The sequence below is a fragment of the Pocillopora damicornis genome, chromosome 14, assembly GCF_964200805.1.
Source record: "Pocillopora damicornis chromosome 14, jaPocDami1.2, whole genome shotgun sequence".
NCBI classification, from domain to species: Eukaryota; Metazoa; Cnidaria; class Anthozoa; order Scleractinia; family Pocilloporidae; genus Pocillopora; species Pocillopora damicornis.
In genome coordinates, this window is record NC_142683.1 from 117,947 (window position 1) to 141,350 (window position 23,404).

General features: G+C 39.5%; 4 protein-coding genes across 11 annotated transcripts; 3 read left to right on the forward strand and 1 right to left on the reverse strand.

The window, feature by feature from the left end:
• The first annotated feature begins 1,512 nt into the window (after positions 1 to 1,512).
• Positions 1,513 to 5,356, forward strand: LOC113671417 (tubulin alpha-1A chain). Its single transcript, XM_027187601.2, has 6 exons — positions 1,513 to 1,765; positions 1,990 to 2,212; positions 2,770 to 2,918; positions 3,030 to 3,422; positions 3,531 to 3,818; positions 4,955 to 5,356. The coding sequence occupies exons 1-6, from the start codon at positions 1,763 to 1,765 to the stop codon at positions 5,252 to 5,254; spliced, it is 1,356 nt and encodes a 451-aa protein (XP_027043402.2). The 5' UTR covers positions 1,513 to 1,762; the 3' UTR covers positions 5,255 to 5,356.
• Positions 5,357 to 7,447: 2,091 nt separating this feature from the next.
• Positions 7,448 to 10,437, forward strand: LOC113671421 (tubulin alpha-1A chain). Its single transcript, XM_027187606.2, has 6 exons — positions 7,448 to 7,559; positions 7,786 to 8,008; positions 8,851 to 8,999; positions 9,151 to 9,543; positions 9,652 to 9,939; positions 10,066 to 10,437. The coding sequence occupies exons 1-6, from the start codon at positions 7,557 to 7,559 to the stop codon at positions 10,363 to 10,365; spliced, it is 1,356 nt and encodes a 451-aa protein (XP_027043407.1). The 5' UTR covers positions 7,448 to 7,556; the 3' UTR covers positions 10,366 to 10,437.
• An 893-nt stretch (positions 10,438 to 11,330) lies between these two features.
• Positions 11,331 to 14,242, reverse strand: LOC113671423 (galanin receptor 2b). Of its 3 annotated transcripts, XM_089194039.1 has the most exons (5): positions 14,028 to 14,222; positions 13,877 to 13,901; positions 13,499 to 13,733; positions 12,510 to 12,719; positions 11,331 to 11,720 (listed from the first exon to the last, which is right to left on the reverse strand). In XM_089194039.1, exons 4-5 carry the CDS (start codon positions 12,662 to 12,664, stop codon positions 11,594 to 11,596), a joined length of 282 nt encoding a protein of 93 aa, XP_089050165.1. In that variant the 5' UTR covers positions 12,665 to 12,719; positions 13,499 to 13,733; positions 13,877 to 13,901; positions 14,028 to 14,222; the 3' UTR covers positions 11,331 to 11,593. The 3 variants fall into 3 exon arrangements, with proteins under 3 accessions (XP_089050165.1, XP_027043408.2, XP_027043409.2); XM_027187607.2 differs by having other exon boundaries at positions 11,331 to 12,719; positions 14,028 to 14,241; XM_027187608.2 differs by having other exon boundaries at positions 11,331 to 12,719; positions 13,499 to 14,242.
• A 1,099-nt stretch (positions 14,243 to 15,341) lies between these two features.
• On the forward strand, positions 15,342 to 23,007 carry LOC113671392 (beta-1,3-galactosyltransferase 6). Of its 6 annotated transcripts, none has more exons than XM_089194044.1 (5): positions 15,380 to 15,464; positions 16,160 to 16,203; positions 16,446 to 16,493; positions 17,450 to 17,910; positions 21,849 to 23,007. In XM_089194044.1, the coding sequence occupies exons 4-5, from the start codon at positions 17,494 to 17,496 to the stop codon at positions 22,611 to 22,613; spliced, it is 1,182 nt and encodes a 393-aa protein (XP_089050170.1). In that variant the 5' UTR covers positions 15,380 to 15,464; positions 16,160 to 16,203; positions 16,446 to 16,493; positions 17,450 to 17,493; the 3' UTR covers positions 22,614 to 23,007. The 6 variants fall into 6 exon arrangements, with proteins under 6 accessions (XP_027043368.2, XP_089050170.1, XP_089050171.1 ...); XM_089194045.1 differs by having other exon boundaries at positions 15,387 to 15,464; positions 16,022 to 16,203; XM_027187567.2 differs by lacking the exon at positions 16,160 to 16,203 and having other exon boundaries at positions 15,342 to 15,464.
• The last annotated feature ends 397 nt before the right edge of the window (positions 23,008 to 23,404 follow it).

The window sequence follows — 23,404 nt, forward strand, 5'->3', positions numbered from 1 at the left end:
AGAATAGAGAAAATTATGCCAAAAAGGCTCTTTAAAAAAGGAATGAAGAGACTGGGATTAAAATTTAATCCTAGAAATTTAATCCAGGGCTAGCGCTAATCAGCCTTCGAAACAGATGGCTGATTAGTAAGTTCCTTGTATAACTGTACGACTACTGAGCTTGTCAAAATGAAAATTAGCTTCAAAGACATATTTTCTATATTCCACCAATGCCATATGGATAATTTACTTTATTGGAAAACCGTAGCTTGCATAGTCAAGCTCCTGAAGGAAGGAGAAGGAGAAGGAGAAAGGGTGAATGGGATAAAAGAAATACTCAATTTTCTCTATTCCCACTTTTCTATCTGGTTGCGACGACTGATCCCCCCACCCTAGGCTCCGTTGTTCTGCGTGTTATACATCAGTATCGCTAGATGGCTGAGGGGAGAGGTTGAAGGATTTTGGTTGTGTCACACAATAAAATTTACCCGATCCCCCTCTAGGGTCCTGAAGTATTTTATTGATCCCCCCTTATTGACCTTCCATGCAAGAATTGATTCCCTCCGTTCCCCTTGAAAACCATGTGATTTCACCCCAAAATCCTTCCCCCCTGCCATCCCTGGTGATAAATAAACACCGGTTTATATATATTCTAGGGTGATCAGATAAAGAAGCGAATTTTCCTCACAGGATTCAGAGGCAGGAGCTCCTGTCAGTGACCAGGAAGAACCGTCTAATGTCTCATTCGTTTCCCTTTTTCATTTCATTCTGGAAAAAAGCGCGTAAAATTTCTTGAATGAGTATTCAATCAAATTGTTTAAATGATTAAGACGAAAGAAATATTTCCTGCGGTGTTACCTAAGTTCAGCCACGACTTTACAGACTATTGATGACTTAATATTGGCTGCATCTGAGCTATTTTCACAGCGAGTGCACTTTTCTCCTAGTCTCTTCTGTTTTGACGTTTATCTCTCTTCCATTTCTAGTATACTTTAAACTGATTTCATCAACTCAGTCGATAACGTAAATTACCCACCGGAGAGAGTTTCCAAAGCTGACGTTTCCAGCGTTAGCCCTTCGTCAGAGCGAACGGAAGATTTTTTGTACGTAGTGTCTGATTATATGCAGGAAAATGGAGCTACGCTGGGAACATGGTAACTTGGTGTAACGTGTAATATTGTTGAGATGAATTTCCGAAAAAAACCCTAGAACTAAAAAGTTTGTGCATTTAAACATTCACAACCAATAAGCTTGAGACGTCAGCCTTAGAAACTTTTTACGGTGGACAATTTACACCAACAACTCAGTTGATTAAACCAAGTTATCATTGCGTGACACGCAGCCAGAGGCGGGTCTCATTTAATCTTCTATCAGGCTACAATACATTTAGAATAAAATACAAAAGTTTGGTTTGTTTGTAAATTAGTGTGGTCATTCCACTGAATGTGAATGTTTTAAAATTTATCCACCGTCACAATTGTATAATTTCAAGCCTATTTTTGTCATAAAATTCCCACAAGCGCGTAACCAGGTAACTATTATTTGCGATGAATGCGTCAGAGCAATGCTGGTACATACGTAGTTATAACCTGCACAGTTTGAGAGGTTCCATGTTAAACTTTAATTGGTCGAAACAAGACAAAGACGTTCCTATGGAAACTCTTTTTAAAGGACAGGTCGACTCCCCCTTTTACTTCTAACGAAAGCCGTTACTCTCGTCGGAAGGTCTAATCGAGCACTAGATTTTTAACCGAGTTTTCGCTGTGGTAAATCATTCGTCATCATGGTAAGTAATTACAAATAACATTTAAAGTACCGATCCATATGGTACGACTTTCTTCAGCTGAAGTAAAATTGTAAAAATTCAAAACTGGTGGTAGCTTTCATTCCAAAGTGTCGATTTTCATCTGTGATCTTACTTTAGAGGTTTTTCTTCATTTTTAGATTAATTCTAGACAGTATTCATCGGCCAAGTCGAGTTAAGAAACCGTACGTGTTGTTTGTTTATAGCGTGAATGTATTTCTGTCCACGTTGGCCAAGCCGGAGTTCAGATCGGTAACGCGTGCTGGGAGTTGTACTGTTTGGAACATGGAATTCAGCCTGATGGCCAAATGCCTAGCGACAAAACCATCGGCGGAGGAGACGACTCCTTCAACACTTTTTTCAGCGAAACAGGAGCAGGGAAACACGTTCCTCGTGCTGTGTTCATCGACTTAGAACCAACCGTTGTCGGTAAGATCAGTCAAACCTGTCCTTTTCAAAATTAATTGTTTTTTTGTGACATAAACACAAAATTTTATATTGCCTCATCAGCGACTTACATCGTTACTAAACTTTGCGCAATGTAATCGAGGAGTGTGCTCTTGACATCGCGTAACTCGAGGGGATATCTTTAGAATTGTTTAATTTTGTCCTTGAAGACATTTTGGTTCAAATCGGATGTTTGAATTTAAGTTAAATCCACCTCTTATGTTCCTTTTGACCCTGGGCATTATTCTTATTGCGACTTAATGTGGTAAAATTGATCTTCTTCAGGGCACTTTACGAGTTAACTTTGTTGCTTCACAAACAGATCTCACGACACTTTAGGCTACGGGGAAACTTAGGATAAAAACATAGAAATACAGACCTACTATCGCGAAAAAAAAAACAAACTAAACAGGCAAAGAATTGAATTATTGGAAATGTGCATCCAATTTGAAATTTTTAGAACGAATTTCCGTATTTTACCTACAAATAACTGGATTCGATAAATATGATTAGAGGCTAACTAAAATTTCATGTTTAAGATGAGGTTCGCACTGGTACCTACAGACAGCTGTTTCACCCTGAACAGTTGATCACTGGCAAAGAAGATGCTGCCAATAACTACGCTCGTGGTCACTACACTGTCGGGAAAGAAATAATTGATCTTGTTCTGGACAGGATCAGAAAACTGGTTAGCTCCCCTTAATATGCTAGTTACATTTGCTTTCTTTACACTACTAATTGACTCTAGTGTGATCTCCAATATCGGAAGCTTAAACCTTTGTTTTGAATTTCTTCTCAGGCGGATCAGTGTACTGGTTTGCAAGGTTTCCTTATTTTTCATTCCTTTGGTGGTGGTACTGGCTCTGGATTTACTTCTCTGCTCATGGAGCGTCTGTCAGTTGACTATGGCAAGAAATCCAAGCTGGAATTTGCAATCTACCCTGCACCACAGATTGCTACAGCTGTTGTAGAGCCCTACAACTCTATCCTGACAACTCACACCACTTTGGAGCACTCTGACTGTGCCTTCATGGTTGACAATGAAGCCATCTATGACATCTGTCGCCGCAACCTGGATATTGAGAGACCCACTTACACCAACCTGAACAGACTGATTGGTCAGATTGTGTCATCAATCACTGCCTCACTGCGCTTTGATGGTGCCTTGAATGTTGATTTGACAGAGTTTCAGGTATTTATCAGATGAAGAGTACTTTTTAAACTTGGTGAATCAGCATACTTCTGATGCAAGTTGAGGAATTTTTTCCAGTAGATAACCAGTTTGCTCTTGTGTTTGTAGACCAACTTGGTACCATACCCCCGTATCCACTTTCCTCTGGCCACCTATGCCCCAGTGATCTCAGCAGAGAAAGCTTATCATGAGCAGTTGAGTGTTGCTGAAATCACCAATGCCTGTTTTGAGCCAGCTAATCAGATGGTTAAATGTGACCCACGTCATGGGAAATACATGGCCTGTTGTTTGCTGTACCGTGGTGATGTGGTGCCAAAAGATGTAAATGCTGCTATTGCAACAATCAAGACCAAGAGGACCATTCAGTTTGTGGACTGGTGTCCAACTGGCTTCAAGGTTTGTGTTTGAGTTGTTTAAAATTTCAAGGAAGGATCATCATATTTTACCTGTGTCAACTACAGAAAGTCTCGTGTAGCTTTTTTTTCCAAGGGAAACTGCTTCTAATGGTGATTTTATTAATACTGTAATTCCTATGCCCTATGGCAGGCTGTCCTGGTAAAATAATTGTTGTTTAATGTGAGAAATTCCCTTTTTAACCCTGTGGAGAGTCACTATAGTTTGAAGGAGGGGACTTATTTTCATGTTCATATCCTTAAAAAACTTCAACTGATCATTATTTATGTGTATAGAAAAGGTAAGAAGCCCAAAAACTTTTTTGTTGAAGGGGGTTGGAGTATACAATGGTACAAAAAACATACTTATGGAAATTATGGCTGGTGGAATGGGTCTAAAGAGTAGTGCCAAATTGAATGGCTCACTTTTGACCCTTTACCTCCCTGAAGTGATCAACCTGTGACTTCTCCTTATATTATCTGTGCATTATCCAGCAAACAGGTATTGAGAATATTCAAACTTATCAAGTAGAAGTTGTTGACTTGATCTGACACAAAATTCTCCTAAATTAATTTACAGGGAAGTGGGTTGCTGGTAGAAGGGAGAATTAACAATCAGATCTTGGAAGTTAAAGGGTTAAATGGCACACTAAATTGAAAGACTCACTCTTGAGTGGCTCACCAGATTGAATAGCTCATTCTTGAATGGCTCATCAGATTTAATAGCTCACTGTTGAATGGCTCATCAAATTCAATGGCTCACTGTTGAATGGCTCACCAGATTGAATAGCTCACTATTTAATAGCTCACACTTCACAACACTCCACCAATCTCGCCTGCGAGAGACTGGCATCAAGTATACACCACGCTTTCTGCCCAGCATTCAGTGAGCTGTGAGCCATTCAATAATGAGCCATCCAATTTGGTAGAGAGTGACTCGTTAGTGAGCTATTCAAATTGGTGAGCAATTTAATATCAAGCCATTCAATTTGGCACTACTAATTTTTATACAATCCACTCACCATTGGAAATTTGTTTGTAAATATGTGGGTGTAAGTCTTTCCAGTTAGAATTCAATGAAAACTCTTGTATGCAGAAAAGATAACCCTGCTAACATTAAATTTTGAATTGCTTTTTTAGGTTGGCATCAACTATCAGCCTCCTACAGTTGTTCCTGGTGGTGACCTGGCCAAAGTTCAGCGTGCTGTCTGTATGTTGAGTAACACCACAGCTATTGCAGAGGCCTGGGCCCGTCTGGATCATAAGTTTGATCTGATGTATGCCAAACGTGCGTTTGTCCACTGGTATGTGGGTGAGGGTATGGAGGAAGGAGAGTTCTCTGAGGCTCGTGAAGATTTGGCTGCATTGGAGAAGGACTATGAGGAAGTTGGAGTGGATTCTGTGGAAGCTGAAGGGGAGGAAGAAGGAGAGGAATACTAGTCATTTTTCATCTCAGTAAAAAGGACAAAAACTAAAAAACTTTTTAGGACTTTCATTGTATATTTTATGATCTTTAAAATACACTTTGACTTGCCCTCCTTAGCACCTTGTCCCTAGTTGTTGTGTCATATATGGATTATTTTCAACTGTTTTAATGATGGCCTAGTTCCGGACATCATCTTGTCTTCCTCTGAATTATAGAAGTGTCATTCAAAAGATAAACAAAGAAAAATCGTGCCAGGAAAGAAATAGAGGAAAGTGAATTACTCAGAGAACCAAACAATTGCACAAGGCGGAAAGAATCTTTGAAAGCAGCGCGCGCGCGAGCGAGACGTCACGCGTGTAAAAAAACATTGGAGGGCCTTGTCCAGAGTTCCTGCCGAAAATAGTATTCGAGCAGTTCCCTAGATGGACAGATCCCTTTTTTTTGTGTTGTGCATCACATATAAATGAATCAAAGAAACCTACGACCAACTTATGGATAAATTAATCCTGAAATGACACATGTTTGTCAACTTTTTACAGTGGTCCAGTAGCATGTAAAGTTGCTCTCTCCTCCAGAGTTAATGCGCTTGCTTTGCTGCACCCACATTACGTGCAACATTACAATGCATCACGTTACGGACTTTTTGCACGTTCCAGCGAACATACATATCGGAAGCTCGCTCGCTAGTATTAAAACCTAAAGTGATTCAACCCTCTCCATATAGCAAATGTCGGAGGAGTGTTATTATGGAATATTTTGCTCACTTTCCGATCGACCATAAGTCCTTTTAAATGGCTATGTCGGGGTAAATTTGCTTCGGTGTGCTCTTGGTTACTCCAAATCTTTCTGGAGATGTGTTACATAACAGGAGAAGATAAATTATTTTTATCAAAACTTGCGTTGTAAAATCAAAGATGCTGAAAGAAATCCAAAAAAGGCCTAGGGTTTTTTCGGTATTACTTTGTAACTTTGCTCCAGAGATATTTAGAATGTTGGTAACGATCTAACTCCGCAGAATAATAAAGATATACCTCGGGCAGTCTACAAAATCAGTACGAAAGGAAATCATGCGTTCATCATATTTCTGTTAAAAAAATAAATCAAATTTAGACGCTGCGATTCAAATCTTTCTTTGCCAGCGCGCGATCCAATTTCCTCGGTATTTCCAGTCCATTGTCACGTTACGCCGCACAGTCGCTCAATAAATATTTGTGTTGTAAAACGATGATATTTGTTTACTAGTTTTTCTCCCTCCTACATCTGTTAACAAACCCAAACCTCTAAAGTTTTCTGCCTCGGAAGATACGCATTTTAGGAACTTGTCATTATCAGGCCTGTGCGGAAAGATCAAAGCCCCACACCCCTCCAAACAATGTAAATAGCAAGCAAACCCTTTTCTTTATTCAATAGTTATGAACCCCCCCCCCCCCCTCCCCGTCACCTCATATTTCCTCTTATAGGGGCAAATACATATACCAGCATTATTAACTAATGAAAGTGATGTTTTGTTAGAAAACATTTCTTGATTTTGGAAAAGTGATAGATTCTACAAATTATGGTGAACACAAATATATTAGTAAAGTAAATGGTTTGAACCCAGGAGTATCAGTAGTTTGTGTAGTGTGATCGTCCGGGTGAGTGTAGTTCTGAAAAGAACTGTTGTTGGTGACTGTTGGTTACTATTGTTTTTGTGACTTTGTCCCGGAGAAATTACAATTATAGCCATGCAGAAAAAGCTATTTTCCAGTGATTTTCCTACAGTTGTAAAAGGGCTACTTTCTTGTTGTGATATCATGTTTTAAAATTGCTTTCATGACGGAGCGGGGGGAGGGCACGGCTACACATGGGCTGAGTATGTCTGCATCTTAATGAGTGAGTGTGTGACCAACTTGCATAGTACTTCGGGTATCCACAAGTGAAAACGCGTCATTCTTATTTCAAATTGCATGATGTGGTTCATATATACTTTCATGGTTGACTGAACAAGTAAGCAGTCATAAATAATGCAGGAAAAAAATCAAGTGAATCCCTTGAGACCTTCGTATCCCTGGTTAATGCGGCTAAATCTGTCAATACAGGAAAGGTGGGGCTCATTGAAACTGAAAGATACAGGTTTTTGATTGGACCTTTCGTATGACGGAGTAGATTGCCATGCCAACTGCGGTTTCTTGGAGTACCACCTTTTTAGGAGCGCGCAAATCGAGGATTGGCATATTGTACCGTTTCTTTCTTCTATCGAAAGCCGTTGCCTTTCCGAAAGAAGTTTCAAGCGCTTTATACAGTATTTTCCTACCTGAAATCTAACACTACATCAACATGGTAAGCACGAATCTATTGACTGAGATTTTGCGAAGATTTCGAAGACATTCTATTTAATTACATTGGATTTCAAAGTAATTTATCACGTTCTTTCTCGAAGTTTCGATTCGATTCTTTGAACCAGTCAGTTCTTCGGGTTCCACCTTTCACTTCATTTACTGTTTTTGAGTTTAACTTGCGACATTTAACATTTAATTCTCCTCGATGCTTCTTGTAACGTACATAGCGTGAATGTATTTCTGTCCACGTTGGCCAAGCCGGAGTTCAGATCGGTAACGCGTGCTGGGAGTTGTACTGTTTGGAACATGGAATTCAGCCTGATGGCCAAATGCCTAGCGACAAAACCATCGGCGGAGGAGACGACTCCTTCAACACGTTTTTCAGCGAAACAGGAGCAGGAAAACACGTTCCCCGCGCTGTGTTCGTTGATTTGGAACCAACCGTCGTCGGTAAGTTTACTAATATGTCTGAAGTGTTCCTCCAAAAGTTGCAATTTCGCAGTTATCAAACGTCAAAAAAATTATTTAGCATTTTCATTTTATCAGAAGCGTCATTATATCCAGTGCATAAACTGTGGTAAAAGCGAAGGTTATGGTAGCATTCAAAGATATCCGCCCAAATTACCTCCCGCCGAGGAGTTAAACGCGGCCCGAATTATTAAGTATCAGTTTAGACTTGCTGTGTCTGTATCCTCACTTAACTATCTTCTTTGGAACTTCTGTTTCGCTTGCTCCTATGTTTTATTACTCTTGATCCAACAAACTGAGCCTTTTCTTGAGACGAATATTGATTAGAACAGCGAGACGGAGAGTATTGTGCTTGGCAACAACTGTAAACAGAGTGTACTATGCGTCATCAAAAGATACGAACAAAAGGGGAAAGAAAATAGATGTTAAGATTCGTTGGTTAAATTTTCCTTCCCATGTGGGAAAACATATACAGAGAAAGTGAAAATGTTGGCCTTGTTCGTCTGAAATACGTTCATGTTGATGGAGTTGTCACTCGTCAGTCTGATTTTGAAGAAGGGCATATTTCTACGAACACTGGCGGTGGTGGTGTTACAAGATAATTTAGTATTAACCGAGTTGAAAATGCTATTTGGTCACCGAAAATAGTTGCTAAAGCTGACATTTCGAGCGGTAGCCCTTCGCCAGAGCAAATCAAAGGCGAACTAAAGGCTATCATTTGAAAGATAAATTCAAGAAACTTTTAAGAGTGGTCAATTATATCAACTCCATTGATCAAACCCAATGATCATGTCAAAGTCCTCACGAAGTATTTGCTGTTTCAGATGAAGTTCGTACTGGTACCTACAGACAGCTGTTTCACCCTGAACAGCTGATCACTGGCAAAGAAGATGCTGCTAACAACTATGCTCGCGGTCACTACACTGTTGGGAAAGAAATGATTGATCTTGTTCTGGACAGGATTAGGAAGTTGGTAAGCCACCTGTCTTTTTCTCAATCAAGTGGTGTCTGACATGATACTGTCTAAACTAGAGTACAAAAATTAAACAGATACCAAATTTTCCTCTTTGATATAAAATCCCAGAATGTTAAAACAAATATTTATGCTTTGAATTCCCCCTTAGGCTGATCAGTGTACTGGTTTGCAAGGTTTCCTTATTTTCCATTCCTTTGGTGGTGGTACTGGCTCTGGATTTACTTCTCTGCTCATGGAGCGTCTGTCAGTTGACTATGGCAAGAAATCCAAGCTGGAATTTTCTATCTACCCAGCACCACAGATTGCTACAGCTGTTGTAGAGCCCTACAACTCTATCCTGACAACTCACACCACTTTGGAGCACTCTGACTGTGCCTTCATGGTTGACAATGAAGCCATCTATGACATCTGTCGCCGCAACCTGGATATTGAGAGACCCACTTACACCAACCTGAACAGACTGATTGGTCAGATTGTGTCATCAATCACTGCCTCACTGCGCTTTGATGGTGCCTTGAATGTTGATTTGACAGAGTTTCAGGTATTTATCAGATGAAGAGTACTTTTTAAACTTGGTGAATCAGCATACTTCTGATGCAAGTTGAGGAATTTTTTCTAGTAGATAACCAGTTTGCTCTTGTGTTTGTAGACCAACTTGGTACCATACCCCCGTATCCACTTTCCTCTGGCCACCTATGCCCCAGTGATCTCAGCAGAGAAAGCTTATCATGAGCAGTTGAGTGTTGCTGAAATCACAAACGCTTGCTTTGAGCCAGCTAATCAGATGGTTAAATGTGACCCACGTCATGGGAAATACATGGCCTGTTGTTTGCTGTACCGTGGTGATGTGGTACCCAAAGATGTAAATGCTGCCATTGCAACAATCAAGACTAAGAGGACCATTCAGTTTGTGGACTGGTGTCCAACTGGCTTCAAGGTTTGTAATTTGGATAAGAAAGCTATTTTAGATGTTCCCAAAAATTAAGTCAAATTTCTGGCTTGTTAGAATTTTAACTTTAGAGAAGTTGTACATATATTGAAAACTTTTGAATTACTTTTTTAGGTTGGCATCAACTATCAGCCTCCCACAGTTGTTCCTGGTGGTGACCTGGCCAAAGTTCAGCGTGCTGTTTGTATGTTGAGTAACACCACAGCTATTGCAGAGGCCTGGGCCCGTCTGGATCATAAGTTTGATCTGATGTATGCCAAACGTGCATTTGTCCACTGGTATGTGGGTGAGGGTATGGAGGAAGGAGAGTTCTCTGAGGCACGTGAAGATTTGGCTGCATTGGAGAAAGACTACGAGGAAGTTGGAGTGGATTCTGTTGATGCAGAAGGGGAGGAAGAAGGAGAGGAATACTAGTCATGGGACAGTTTGTCATCTTGTCTGTTTAAGTTTTGGAAGATAAGCAATAAAGAGATTTTGCTTGGAAAATGGTGTCTTATGATTAATTTCTAAATCAGCTTTATTGTCAGGTTTTGTTTGATTTTTTCAACCATTCCCCGTTGAACAAAGTACTATTCGATGAAGCAACACTGCTAAAACATAGTTTTCTTTACCTTGAAATGTAAAATATTAGAGTCTTTTGCACTTAAAAGTGATCACAAATGCGAGATTTGGGTCATATTATTTGGAGGCGAACTATAAATTCTTCCCTCAAGTAAGCTTTGACAGTATTTGAGGCGAACTTTGGGTCAACACTTAAATTAAGGTGTTGGAGACTTCTTTTTTACTCGTTTGTTTGTAATTAAATTCGCCAAATTTTCAAACTTAAATTCAGTGGAAATGTTGGGACCTCTTCCTTAAGCTACTCTGAATGCTGCTGCATCCATTGGCGAACATCAGTAATTGTTTAGGGTGACTAAAATCATGGAATTTAGGTCTGGCCTCTGGAGAATCAGCAGTCTTTCAAAATGTGCAAAGCAATGTAGATCAAAACTTGAAAAAATTAACCGAGTCAATTTCATTAGAAATAAACATCACACTTTCCATGCTCGCGGACGTTTTTTTTAACACTTAATTTGTGACATGCATGTTTGTGTGCCGTTTGGAATAAGCCGATCAGTTCACTTGCTTTAGTTACATGGCATTTTCCAAAGAGTCGTGGGAAATCGTGGAATTTTCACAGCTCAAAAGTGTGTGAACCCTTAAAGAGCTAGGAAAAACTTGGTAAGTATTTATACCCCCTACAGTTGAAATACCATAGCCCCATGGTTTAATATCCTTTTTTTTTTTGTTCAAATTCTAGCCTGAATTAAGGCGAAAGCTTATAGGCCGCACTTTACCAGGAACGTCTAAGAGACGGTTTAGTATTAATTGACAAATAATTCTCAACATTGCAATTTTAATTTCTGTACTATTGCGGAAACGTAATCAATAAACGAAAAATATTATCTAGGCGATAAAAACCTAACATTAATTGTTTATTTAAAGAGTTGCAAAAAATAATAATAATAAATTAAAAAAATTAAACAACGGTCAAAATTTAACAGTTTTCTAAACTCAGAAGAGTTGAGTTTTGCGTTATTTGAACTCATTCTCCAAATTATCAGAGTTGTGTAGGTCACGCTGTCACGATCTAAGTCGAGCATCACATCATTGTCTGGCTGTCACGATATTCCGTGGATTGGATTGGCATCCGCTGTATCGTGGGATTCTGAGTTTCCATCTCTTGCTTTCGGCACCTACGGCACGAGCAGAACCCAAACCAATCTTTCCTAAAATTGGGTATGTAACAAGCAAAAATTAATGGATTGAAAAGTGAATTTACAAACTTCATCAGTTCCGTGATGATTGTAAGGACCAGAACAATATCGGGGTGCACTTCAGCCAGGACGTTAAAGGATCGAAGCATGGAGATGAATACAGAAGGGCCCCAACAGATGACCACGCCCATAGAAAGTGCGCTCAGCATGCGTGTGACTTTTCTCTTCGCGTTGGCAGTCTCCTTACTGATGGTACCATTTTTTACATCTTTCTTGAGATAAACGAACGTCACGACAAACAGGAAAACCATGACAACCAGAGGAACAGTAAAAGCAAGTAGAAAATACAGGGTAGTAGAAAGCTGCCCGCTCCAATTCCGATACAAATCGCACAGTTTGGGAACGCTACAGTTTTTTAGCTCCTCTGTTAAATTTTGATCAGCCTCTGGTATCTGCGTATAGAGGATACTCTGTGCGCTGTACATTAACGGTCCACTACAGATAACAGCGTACAGCCAAACGACGAAAACCACAACAAAGGGCGTACGGCGTGACATGAGACCTTTTAAAGGGTATGCCGCGTCACGATACACATCAACAGAAATCACTAGAAGCGAAACAAAAAAAGCCGCACCACAAGCCGAGGAGAAGAAATGTAGTAGCTTGCATGGAATAGTCCCCTCCTCTACGCTAAATACTGTGCTCAAATATATCAAGGGTCCCGCGGTTAACAACCGAAATATCAAATCTGCTACAGACAGATGAAATACAAAAAAGTTTGACAAGTTCTTTAGCACACACTTGTTTTTCAGCATGACTCCGCAGACTGTAGCGTTGATAACGATTCCGATGAAAATCAGAAAGAAAACTGTTGCTTCAGATGCCTTGGCAATTTGTTTAGCCGTTACACACGTCATCTTGAGGATGTCGGCTTTGTCATTTCCTAAAGTCTGCATGGTGTCTGTCTTTCTTGGTTTTAGAGATATCTCAGTTTCCTTTTAACTTCTTTCGCTGAAACCGAAAAAAAAAAAAAAAAAAAAAAAAAAGAATTAGTAAGTATAAAACGGTGGTGCATATCAATTAAAAACAGGAGCCTATCGGGCTCTCAAGATTTTATGAAGGGCTTTGACTTTTCACTTACGAATAAATCGCGGTGGAAGCCGTCAACTTAATTTGATAGTTGCCTTAGAAAACCTTGCGAGACAAAAACTGTGTCAAACTTTTTAATGCATTTCAAAGGTCTTATTTGTCGTTTCGAAATCATCTTCTGATTGGTTTAAAATCATCTGGTGGTCCGAGGTTTTTGTCGTGACCTTGCATCTGTCAGTATGGTATTAAGATTATTTGACCATCATATCATGTAACATTCACAAAAGTTCCCTCCACTATTCATTGTTGTTGCGAAGCAAGCAAGGTTCCATTGACCTTTCGGTTGCGCCACAGGCATGACATGTTCTTGTTTAAAAACGATTTCGTCTTGTTTACCTCTCTATCTTTGGTATAAGGACTTTCATGGAAAAAATGCAGAGGCCTGTACTCGACAACTGCATCGAGTAATAGGTAATATAAATAGTGATGGGCAATGAAACAATGTTTTTTTTCAATGATCAAGGTTTATGGGCTGTCGATAAATGGCCTGTTCGTTCGTGATATTTTTCTCATAATTCCTTGATGACGTTATGGAAGATGAGATAAATGATGTATTCCACGACTTCCGTCAAAGAAAATCTTAGGTCGCCTAGACAGGAATTAATATACGCACTCAATCAGTTTTCAAACAACTCACAAACCTGTTTCCTCAAGGTAAGTGCGCCAAAGGTGGACAGTCTCTTGAGAGGAACTTATAATACACGGGTTGAGCGAGTGGAGTTCGCTGAAGACTTTCGATAGACTGCTATTTACGGACGGTCAACCGAGCTCAGTTATTGCGAAACCGAGTGACCTTACAGAAAGCGCAGCAATTTGACACCGTTTTGTGGTGGCTGTCAATTATGGCATAAGATATCAGCATATAGAACGTTTTCACTGTAACGCAACGAAAATATAAATATTCAGTATAAATATAAATATTCAATAAATGAGGTCAAGAAGATGTAATGTTATACATTACATTATATGCGGTGCACCAACATGGCGGCCGGAAGATAGTATAAATATCTGGAACTTACTTTTGCAATCTAGTCGAATGATTATCTGAAATAAACAAACAGACATTTAAAAAAAGCATTTTTCCTAACTCTTTAACTCCTAAAAAGGCTAAAAACCAGAAGATCAATGTATATTTTTTCACAAACACGATCGGAGCTGCATGTCACTTACCGCCACAACTCTGAACTTCAAACTGCGCTGGTTTCCTAACCAAGCACGGTATTAAGCTGAAAATTTTATCACAAGTATTAATTTAGACCCTCTTATGCCCGATGAGGATAAAAGGTCTCGTGGCTCTCTAGTTTTGGATTTCGGAATTTGATGCGTTACGTGAAAATGATCTACAGACTTGACTTGAAATAAATACTACAGTCGAACCTGTTTTGAGTGGTCACGCAAGGGTAAAGGTCTTAAAAAGTAAAGACAGGAAATGAAAGAATAACGTCATCCGATGACAAAACCGTCAGTCTGTCAAAGACAGTCTGTCTGTACTTCCTATGAAGGAAGGGAGATTGGTGGGACTCGAAGAAGGTGAAACTCACGAAAGAGAGAGCTTCCTCCTTTGAAATATTGTGCATTGAAATGCTCGTTGGAAGTGTATTAATTCTGTAGCTAACATCATTTGAAGCCCCCGCATGAACTTCTTCCTTCCGCCTGATTTGCTAGAAGGCTCTGAATTGCGCTGCGACACAAGCGGCGAGGCTCACGTGTTTTGAGCCGGCGAGAGATGCCAGCGCGCGGGAGGTCTGCGAGGGGTCTCGCACGAAAATGACCCAGACCCCTTCATTGATCTCTCACCCGCTTACTTCTCTCGCTGCCTCTGCTGCGACACTAATGAGAAACTGAACGCTGGGTTTCTTCCTTCCAAACTTCTCCTCCGTAATAACTTCTTCCAGCAGCGCTGTATGATCATAGCAGGTTTCCTAAGACACCAATATGTGATGAGACAGTTTGGCCCCTCGCTCAACGGAACGACTTTTTCTGTCGCCAATTTGTATCTCCTTGAATACGAAAACAACCGAAAACAGAGAGTTGGTGATTCACTCCGACGGTTTTTTTTTCCCTTACCTTAAACTGATCTCGCTATTGACCAGAAAATGCCGAAATAAATCTTACTCAATATGACCTCTGCATTTTGATGACGGTGAGCAATTTTTTTCCAACACAGCACGCGACAGGCTGCTAAGGAATCGAGTTCGCGCGAGCAAAAATGCCGCAAAAAAATAAAGCTCATGTGAACTGAATAACGGTTACCTTATTCGATATCTATGACATTTAAGTGAAAAAGAAAGCGGAGGTACATCACCTCCGTTCGAGTGTTTATCGTAAAGAAAACCCTTGTTGTCTCCCTAGAAAATATGAACCTTAAGAAAATGACGATGCTGTTTCGTAATTCGGTGACATTATTTCTTTGATAATATTGCAAACTACTTATTTTTATACTCAACTTAATTACTATAAATATTTCAACGACGTGTCAATTACAATTCAGCTGTAGTGGATTCAGCTGGGATGACAATACTGCAATATCCCTGCAGTGAACCACCTCGGGTAACATTTGCCCACGGAAGGCGAAGTTGAATGAAAACTTACAAGACACTGGGTTAGGTAAGCAGCATACGTATTTTAAAAGCTGATATATTCCCATCTTTGTAAATCTTTCTCGTCTTCCTTACTATTCCCTCTTGATGCAGTCTTAAACGTATGGTCGATGTGGAATGCACAGCCCAGCAGTTTAAAATGGCTTATTATGATACTACAAAATAATTTTCCATTTCAAAAAATCTAAGTGTATCTATGGTTGTCAAGGAAGCCACTTCAACACCTTCATGTAGCTTCTTAACAGTTTTTAAAAAGAAGCTCGCTTATCTTAGTTGTGTTTACCAGAAAAAAAAACTTCCTAAAAGTGGTATTGTGACTGTTCAGGTAGAAACAGGTAATTTAGTGTTAACAACTGAGTTGAAAACGTAAATTGACCACCGTAAAGAGTTAAAAGGCTGACGTTTCGAGCGTTAGCCTTTCGTCAGAGCGATTGACAAAGGGCTAACGCTCGAAACGTCAGCCTTTTAACTCTTTACGGTGGTCAATTTACGTTTTCAACTCAGTTGTTAACACTAAATTACCTGTTATGCTCTCCCACCGACGCAGCACCACAGTTTTTTTAGATACTCACCCCCTTTGTTCAGATAGAATACGTGCTTGGAGTAGGATGCAAGCTTATGGTCTCAAAGATAAGTTTGAACTTATTTCACAGATGAGATTGATTCAAAAGTATGCAAATGTGTATTGTTTATTCACAATAGTACATCGTGTGTTTCATATCTTTGTAACGTGGCTCGACCCAAAGGTGAGATATACTTAAAAGTAACCAAGTCTACAAATACCAGGTAGGCCTTTTCACAAACATTTTTGTAGATCTAGAAGGTAATGAAATGATCAGAAATTTTCATTTTCTACTCAAACAAATGAAATGTTTGGTCTGACTGTTAAAAGACGCTTTAATTTCACAGCAAAAGTAATAGATATATTGAGAGGTTCTAAAAATAATTTTTTGTGATATTGATCAAAATTTTTTTGCATTCTTTATAGGTATTCAGTCACTCTCGCGTGATATTTTTGGACAAGACAAGAGATAAAGTAGGCTGAAACACTTAATTTTCATTTCTTTCGGGGCATCTGAGTTCTTTTTCGAAAGTGGGAACATCACAGTTTTAATGGGACAAAATGCGATTAAATTTTCAGTGTAACCAATGAGTTCTAAAGATGATGTAGTTAACAAGGATATTCGAAGATCACTTTCACATTCAAGGATATTCGTATCCACCGATCTGAGGAATTTTCTGTCTAAAATAACATCCTTCTGCCATTATTTTCGTTAAAATCAGAATCTGCATTGCGGCTTCAACAAAATCGAACCGGATCGGATCACGGATCACGGATCAAATGCTAAACAACGTACAATCCGCTAACCGGAATGAGCAGCAAAACCGAAAAATCGAAGTTTTTTGGCAGAAAACCGATCTAAAAGCAGCCAAAACTGCAAAACCGAAAATCCCAATGCCTCCTTCCCGCTTGCCTTCATCCATGGCGGCACTGTAAATTTTTTGAGTCCGATCCATGATCCGTGATCCGATCCGTGATCCATGATCCGGTGCGGTCCGATCCAGATTTTGTCGACGCCGTCCGCAACATATAAGAGAAATTGGATTTGCTAAATATCAAGCTTAACTGTAACAAAGTTACAGTCGATCAAAATGATAAAATCACTGTAACTGACTAAAATGACTAATTGAATATTGGCCGTAAAATTCCTCGCTATCTCGTCAAACATTTGAGAATAATGATCAAACTTGGTGGAAAGATGCGGTTCAAGTTAATAATTTGGCAGATAAGTTAATATGCAGTCTGCTGATGAAGTAATTTTCGTCGATGTGTGAACCTAGCACCTTCTACTACGGTCCTCCTAAAATAGAATCAAGGTTTTCAGTGCATTAGTTAAATAGAAACAGATGAAGAACAAAGGAAACAAGATCTAGCTGTAAGATATCTGGTATAGGTACTGAAACGTTATTTCACTCTCCTTTTCCCCTCAGTATTTGGAGCCAAAACTTCAGTTGAAGATCGACACGCATTCGCCATGGGTTACGTGAAACAAAGAACGTCGCACCGAATGTATCTATTGGTTTTTATTTTAGCATTTGTATTTTCTCTATTTTCGGTTGTTTACGTTCATTACTATACTTTGGTTGTGCCGCTGAAACAAGGAAGTCCATCATTTGTCATCAAACAAGATGTAGATGCCTCGCGCAGCTACACAAGTGCAGCCAGCAGTGCAAGTATCATGCATTCCATAGCAAACAAGAAGGAAAGTTTTCAGCGCAACACAGATGATCTATCATATTCAGGGAAATCCATTCCTCTGATGGACTTCAAGGACTTACAAAAGAGAAAAAAACGATTGCTTTTATTGGTTACTGTTGGCAGTGCACCACAAAGATTCGACAGGAGGCAGGCAATAAGAAATACATGGTGGAAATTTTGTTACGAGAAAAAGGTGAGACACGGTTAATTCACACACCATAAATAATCGATCAAACGCCGCCCTTAAATGAGCGCTTCACTTTAGAGGAAAAATGTAAAGGTTATGTCCCACCTTCAGAGGTTTAAAAAATCGATTTTTCTTTTATTTGACGAAACTGAATTCAAACATTTAATTTAATGTATCCATAAAATAGAAATTATTGAAATCTTTTAAAGCACTTGAGTTATTTAAAAAAATGTATTTTCAACTAAAAGTTATTAAATTAGGAAGGTATCATAATCTCGAACCTAGGCGAATCCCCTGGGGGAATTTTCGCCGCAACCTCTCATGCTGGGGTTCGTTTTTCGTGTTATTTCCATATTTTGTTTACATCGCGCACTTGACAAAATTCACATGTGGAAGCTCCTTGTTTATGAAAAAATCTTTGCTCATGGAAAAATAAAAAGCGGAAGAAAGTCCTCGGTAAAAAAAAGAAGAAAAATAAAAGAAGGCCCAGAGAGGAAGGAAAGAGTACCACTCTGTCAAGTAAGGAAAACATTCCTTTGTATTCCGTTGTGAAAGCGACTGGTACTGGCGGAGCAGGCATAGGGTAAAATATGGACTAGACTATTTTTTTGGACCATTTTTTGGACCATTTTTTTTACTATTTTTTTGGACAATTTTGAAGGGGGGAGCACACCATTAGTACTGAGGAAGGGTAGGATGAAGTCTATCAGTACTAAGGGAGGGGTGGGAGGTGGAGTGTTATTACTTAGGGAGGGGTGTGAGACGGATTATTACTACGCAGGGAGGGATGGGAGGTGGTTGTAATAGGAAACACTGCTAGCTAATGGAGCTTTTACTCGATCGTACAAACAATTTTAATTGGTTTTTCGACTGAGTTTTTGTATGTCAAAATTTTAGCGCTGGGTCGCGGCGTTTCTTAATATTTTGTCATGCGAAAGCGAAACTGCCACGTAAACACTGGACTTTAATTTGTATTGAAAATATCGCGTTTACGATCCTCCACTGTTTAATGATGCGTGCGCCTTTTAAGTCAACTTGTGCACCATCAGTTGCTTCAAATTTCCCTTTGTGTATACAGTATGAAATTACTAACTTAAACTATCTTCCTTTTGTCATTGATCTTATCAAACGAGATCACGGAATTTCCGGTCTTTAGCCCTTGACTTAGCAGCATTTAGAATTCACAAGCGCTATCGAAGTTTATACCTTTACTATATAAAATCATGAGCGAACGATTTCGAAGAGGAATCCATGTTCTCGAATGGACCAAAAACACTGCTGTACTCTCAAAATGGGAAAGCGCAAATATCGATTTCATCTGTTTCGCAAACAAAGGAGATAATCACCGACACCGGAAATCGCGACCAGGTATTCCTCGCGACTCCCCTAGGTTTGTTTTCCAATTTGCCCAAGCCGCTGTCGATCAGTTCTTGCGTTAAAACCTATGAAACCTGCGAAGTGGAACTATGTTGGCTACTGTTGCTTGCCGATAATTTCCGTCGGCAAAACGTAGAAGTCCAGTGTTTCGTGGCAGTTTCGCTTCCGCATGAAAAAAAAATGAAGAAACGCCGCGGCCCAGCGCTAAAATTTTAACATACAAAAACTCAGTCGAAAAACCAATTAAAATTGTTTGTGCGATCGAGTTAAAGCTCCATTAACCAGTAGTGTTTACCATTATAACCACCTCTCACCCCTCCCTGCGTAGTAATTGTCCGTCTCACACCCCTCTCTGAGTAATAACACTCCACCTCCCACCCCTCCCTTAGTACTGATAGACTTCATCCTACCCCTCCCTCAGTACTAATGGTGTGCCCCCCCCTTCAAAATGGTCCAAAAAAATAGTCCAAAAAATGGTCCAAAAATGGTCCAGTCCATATAGCTCAACACTGGCGTCCAGATTTCGAACAAAGAAGTCGCTGTCATACCAAAATTTGCCATACACAATGTTAAAAACGAGGTTTTATTTTCTTTATGCAAGTACCAGCCTTGATACAAAAACATTAACAATCGCCTCGAATCGTAATTTTGAAAGCTGCCTGTCGATTTGTTGTCTTGCACCTCAGCACATTTTCCGTTTTTTTCATTTATGCCGCGGATTTTCTCCTTTGTCTTTGGCAACTTTGCTCATTGTTAAGTCGTCTTCTTCAACGCTCTACTGAGCGATCGAGATAAAAAAAAAAAAACGTGTCTGCGAATGGTTACTTTTCGCGGGAAATCTTGATCCATCGTCATTAGCGCCAGGAGGTTCCGTTGTCCCATTGGTTTGCGGTTTCAGGAGGTGAGGTAATCTTCTGGTGTGGCGCGAGTTGTTTGCGAACATTCAAGTAATATATCAAACACGAGGAAGAGTGTTTCATCCGATATCCAAACACCGAGAAGTGGTTGAGAAAACGAGGCGCAGCCGAGTTTTTTTTAACCAACTTCAAGGTGTTTGGATATCGGATGAAACACCCTTTCGAATGTTTGATATAGCTTCTCAAACCATTAATAATTCTTGGAGAAAATCAAAGCAAAAGTTCACCATATTTTATGATAATTAAGATCACATATCCAAACCTCCTTCACGGTTGTAATTTCCTTTGTTTTCTCAGCATGAATTATTAATGAGTTTGAGAAGGAATAATGACAAACGAAAGTGTGTCAGGGAATTTTGATATTTGAAATTGTTGATTGATGCCTTGTGAATAAGACTGTGCAGCCATTTTGCTCGTGCTGCGGCATCTGATACCCGATAAAGTCAATACTATATTATATTTTTATCGTAAACTACAGTCATTAAGCTTTCTTCTGAGGTGTAGTTTGTTAGGATTTTAGTGAAAGTAGCGCGTACGAATTTTTTCTCGGACACCCGCGAAGGTGAGAAGTAACCTTAATAAACGCCGCCCTCGAATAAACGCCGCATCATCATGCGGCGTTTATTCGAATGATAGACTCAAAAAGCACACAGCGACAATTGCTTCGATCGCAGTTGGAAATTTTGAGTAAACCAGACAAGTTCTCTTGAATGAACCAATTCTGATGTCGAGAAAGCAATCCGACATACGATCTTTATTCACTCTATATATTGCAATAGTATTAACATGCAAATGATGAAATTGAGAGCAACATGAAAAATGACTTTTTAGACAAACACAAAAACATGTTTTTTTTTTCAAAAGTAAAATGGTCAGTTACCATACTACTGTTTGGATTTTAAATAAACGCAGCCCCTCGAGTAAACGCCGCATTCGAATCACGAAAAATTTAATAAACGCCGTGGCGTTTAATCGAATAAATACGGTTTTAAAATTTGGAAATGTTTCCAAAGACGATGGACTCTGACAATGGACAGCAGTGTGTGTCCATCTGGTCCCATTGCCTCTTGCAGCCAAGGAGGCCTGGTCACTTAGAAACCTATATATGGCACCATGTATGGCAGTCGCTTTCACGCTTCCTTCGTTCCATTTCCATGTCCGCCTACCTCGTTAGCTAGTGTACGTACCATGCTTCAATGTTTCTATGTAGCTTTAAAGTTTATTTTCTCGGTAGAACCCTTCCAGTTAATCATGTAAAACTGGACTAGAACGGTATTCCTTAAATGAGAACACGCCATGAGTACAGTGAAACCCCTTCACTTGATTCCGGTTACCTCGAACCCCCCCCGCACACTCTTTAATCGCGTTTGATACGAAGGCGATAACATTTATGGAAACGTAATACGTTTCGCTTAACTTCCTAAGCTAAACATAGCTCCGACATAACAAAGTAAATGTTCGAAAATGACTGTTGATTGTACAAGAATAGTAAAAACAGAATTCACACCAACCCCAATAACTCGAATTTCCGCTAACTCGAACCACTTTTCGTTTCTTTTGTGGATTCGAGTTGGTAGGGTTCTACTCTACAATTAATTTGAGAGTGGAGACTCTGTCGCCTAATGTTGGCTGATTATTTCTCTTCAACAGGTCAAATGCGTCTTCTTTACAGACGGCATCATTAAGAACCAAACTCTCCTTACCCTTCTACTCCAGGAAAAAAACCGCTACAAAGATTTAGAGCTTCAACCGCTTCCATCTGGTGTTCAATTCGGGCAACGCTTTCTAAATTCCATCAAATGGGCCACGGCCAAATTTGACTTTAAATATTTTCTCAAACTGGATGACGACTATTTTGTTTGTCTAAAAAGACTCCTATTTGAACTTCCTTCGCGACCGAAGCGCAATCTTGTATGGGGAAGTTTTCATTGTGAGTTTGGAATTTCTTGGGCAGACGAAGCATTCGTAATATTCTCTGCTGACATGATCCGCAAATTCTTGATGCAAGATAAGAAAAAGATGCTCTGTCACCCATTTGCTGACCAACAGTTTAGTATTTGGATGAAACATATGACTAAGCTTTATTTTCATGACACAAGGCTTCACCATGACCCACCAGCTTCCTTTACGCCTGAATTTAAAGAAATGAAAAACCTATGTGACTCGTATATTGGAATACATGGTACATACGTAGAAGAGATGAGGAAGTTTGCGAAGGTTGCAAATGATGGCGCAAAAGAAGTAGAAACTGTCCCTAAATTTTCAAGATTCTGCCCATTCAAAAACTTTGATTATCGAAAGTTTTCACCTAAGTATTATTTTCGTCCTAAACCTTGTATACAGAATCCCACTTGGAAGAATTCTACATTTACTGGTCGTGAAGACGAACACATACTGCGTCAGGATGATCTATAAGACGAAGAGCATCGACTACCGGGGTTTTATTTCTAAACGCCAGAGTTCCAAGTCTCAAGCACAGTTGATGAATATGTGATAATCTCAAAAAAAGGTTTAATTTATGAATTGCAAACCAGTTCTCAAGAATAGTTTAAAACGCTTATTCACAAGATAGTGTTAATAGCTTAAAAGAAGAGAAGGCCGTGATAGACCTATTTACCTAATAAATGTTATTTTGATAGATTGATTAATTTATATTTATTTTTTCCAATTTAAGAACCATTGTAGAATATAAGCTGGGCTAGTTGCTTCAAAATTTTAAACTACCGTGTAAACAAAAATTTCTGTTCCCGTGCGCTGCGAAAAATATTCGCAGAGTAATTAATAGAATAGCCACTGTTTGTAACTAAAATGCGTTCGCTTATTTTTCCTTACACATAATCTCTTCCCATAGATTCGCTTTTGCAGAGATGCGTATTTGCGCGAGGAAAGTTGGGGCGAGGGGTGAGGGGGTACTTGGATTATTTTGTGCCCGTGCCGCTAGCCTCTCTCAACATTGTTGTTGTGATCCCAACTTAGTCACTCTCTTGAGCCTTTAAGGTAATTCATCTTAAAACAAACTGACGCATTTATTAAACTGAACACTTAATTTTTCATCTACAGTACAGAAATTTAGGTACATTTGAATCTTCCTAATTTTTAAATCCGTTCTCACCCCTTACCCCTAAAGTCCTGAAAATGTGCAACCCTGTTGTAGTAACTCTAAGAAAATAGTCTCATTATAGTCCATCCAGTCGCCAAAATGCGAC

Coding starts and splice junctions, on each gene's coding strand:
- LOC113671417 (XM_027187601.2), top strand. Junction 2,213..2,769: donor CTTAGAACCAACCGTTGTCG/GTAAGATCAGTC, acceptor TTCATGTTTAAG/ATGAGGTTCGCACTGGTACC. Junction 3,819..4,954: donor GGTGTCCAACTGGCTTCAAG/GTTTGTGTTTGA, acceptor TTGCTTTTTTAG/GTTGGCATCAACTATCAGCC.
- LOC113671392 (XM_027187567.2), top strand. CDS start 17,494: ATGGGTTACGTGAAACAAAGAACGTCGCACCGAATGTATCTATTGGTT. Junction 17,911..21,848: donor AATTTTGTTACGAGAAAAAG/GTGAGACACGGT, acceptor TCTCTTCAACAG/GTCAAATGCGTCTTCTTTAC.
- LOC113671421 (XM_027187606.2), top strand. Junction 9,000..9,150: donor TGGACAGGATTAGGAAGTTG/GTAAGCCACCTG, acceptor ATTCCCCCTTAG/GCTGATCAGTGTACTGGTTT. Junction 9,940..10,065: donor GGTGTCCAACTGGCTTCAAG/GTTTGTAATTTG, acceptor TTACTTTTTTAG/GTTGGCATCAACTATCAGCC.
- LOC113671423 (XM_027187608.2), bottom strand. CDS start 12,664: ATGCAGACTTTAGGAAATGACAAAGCCGACATCCTCAAGATGACGTGT.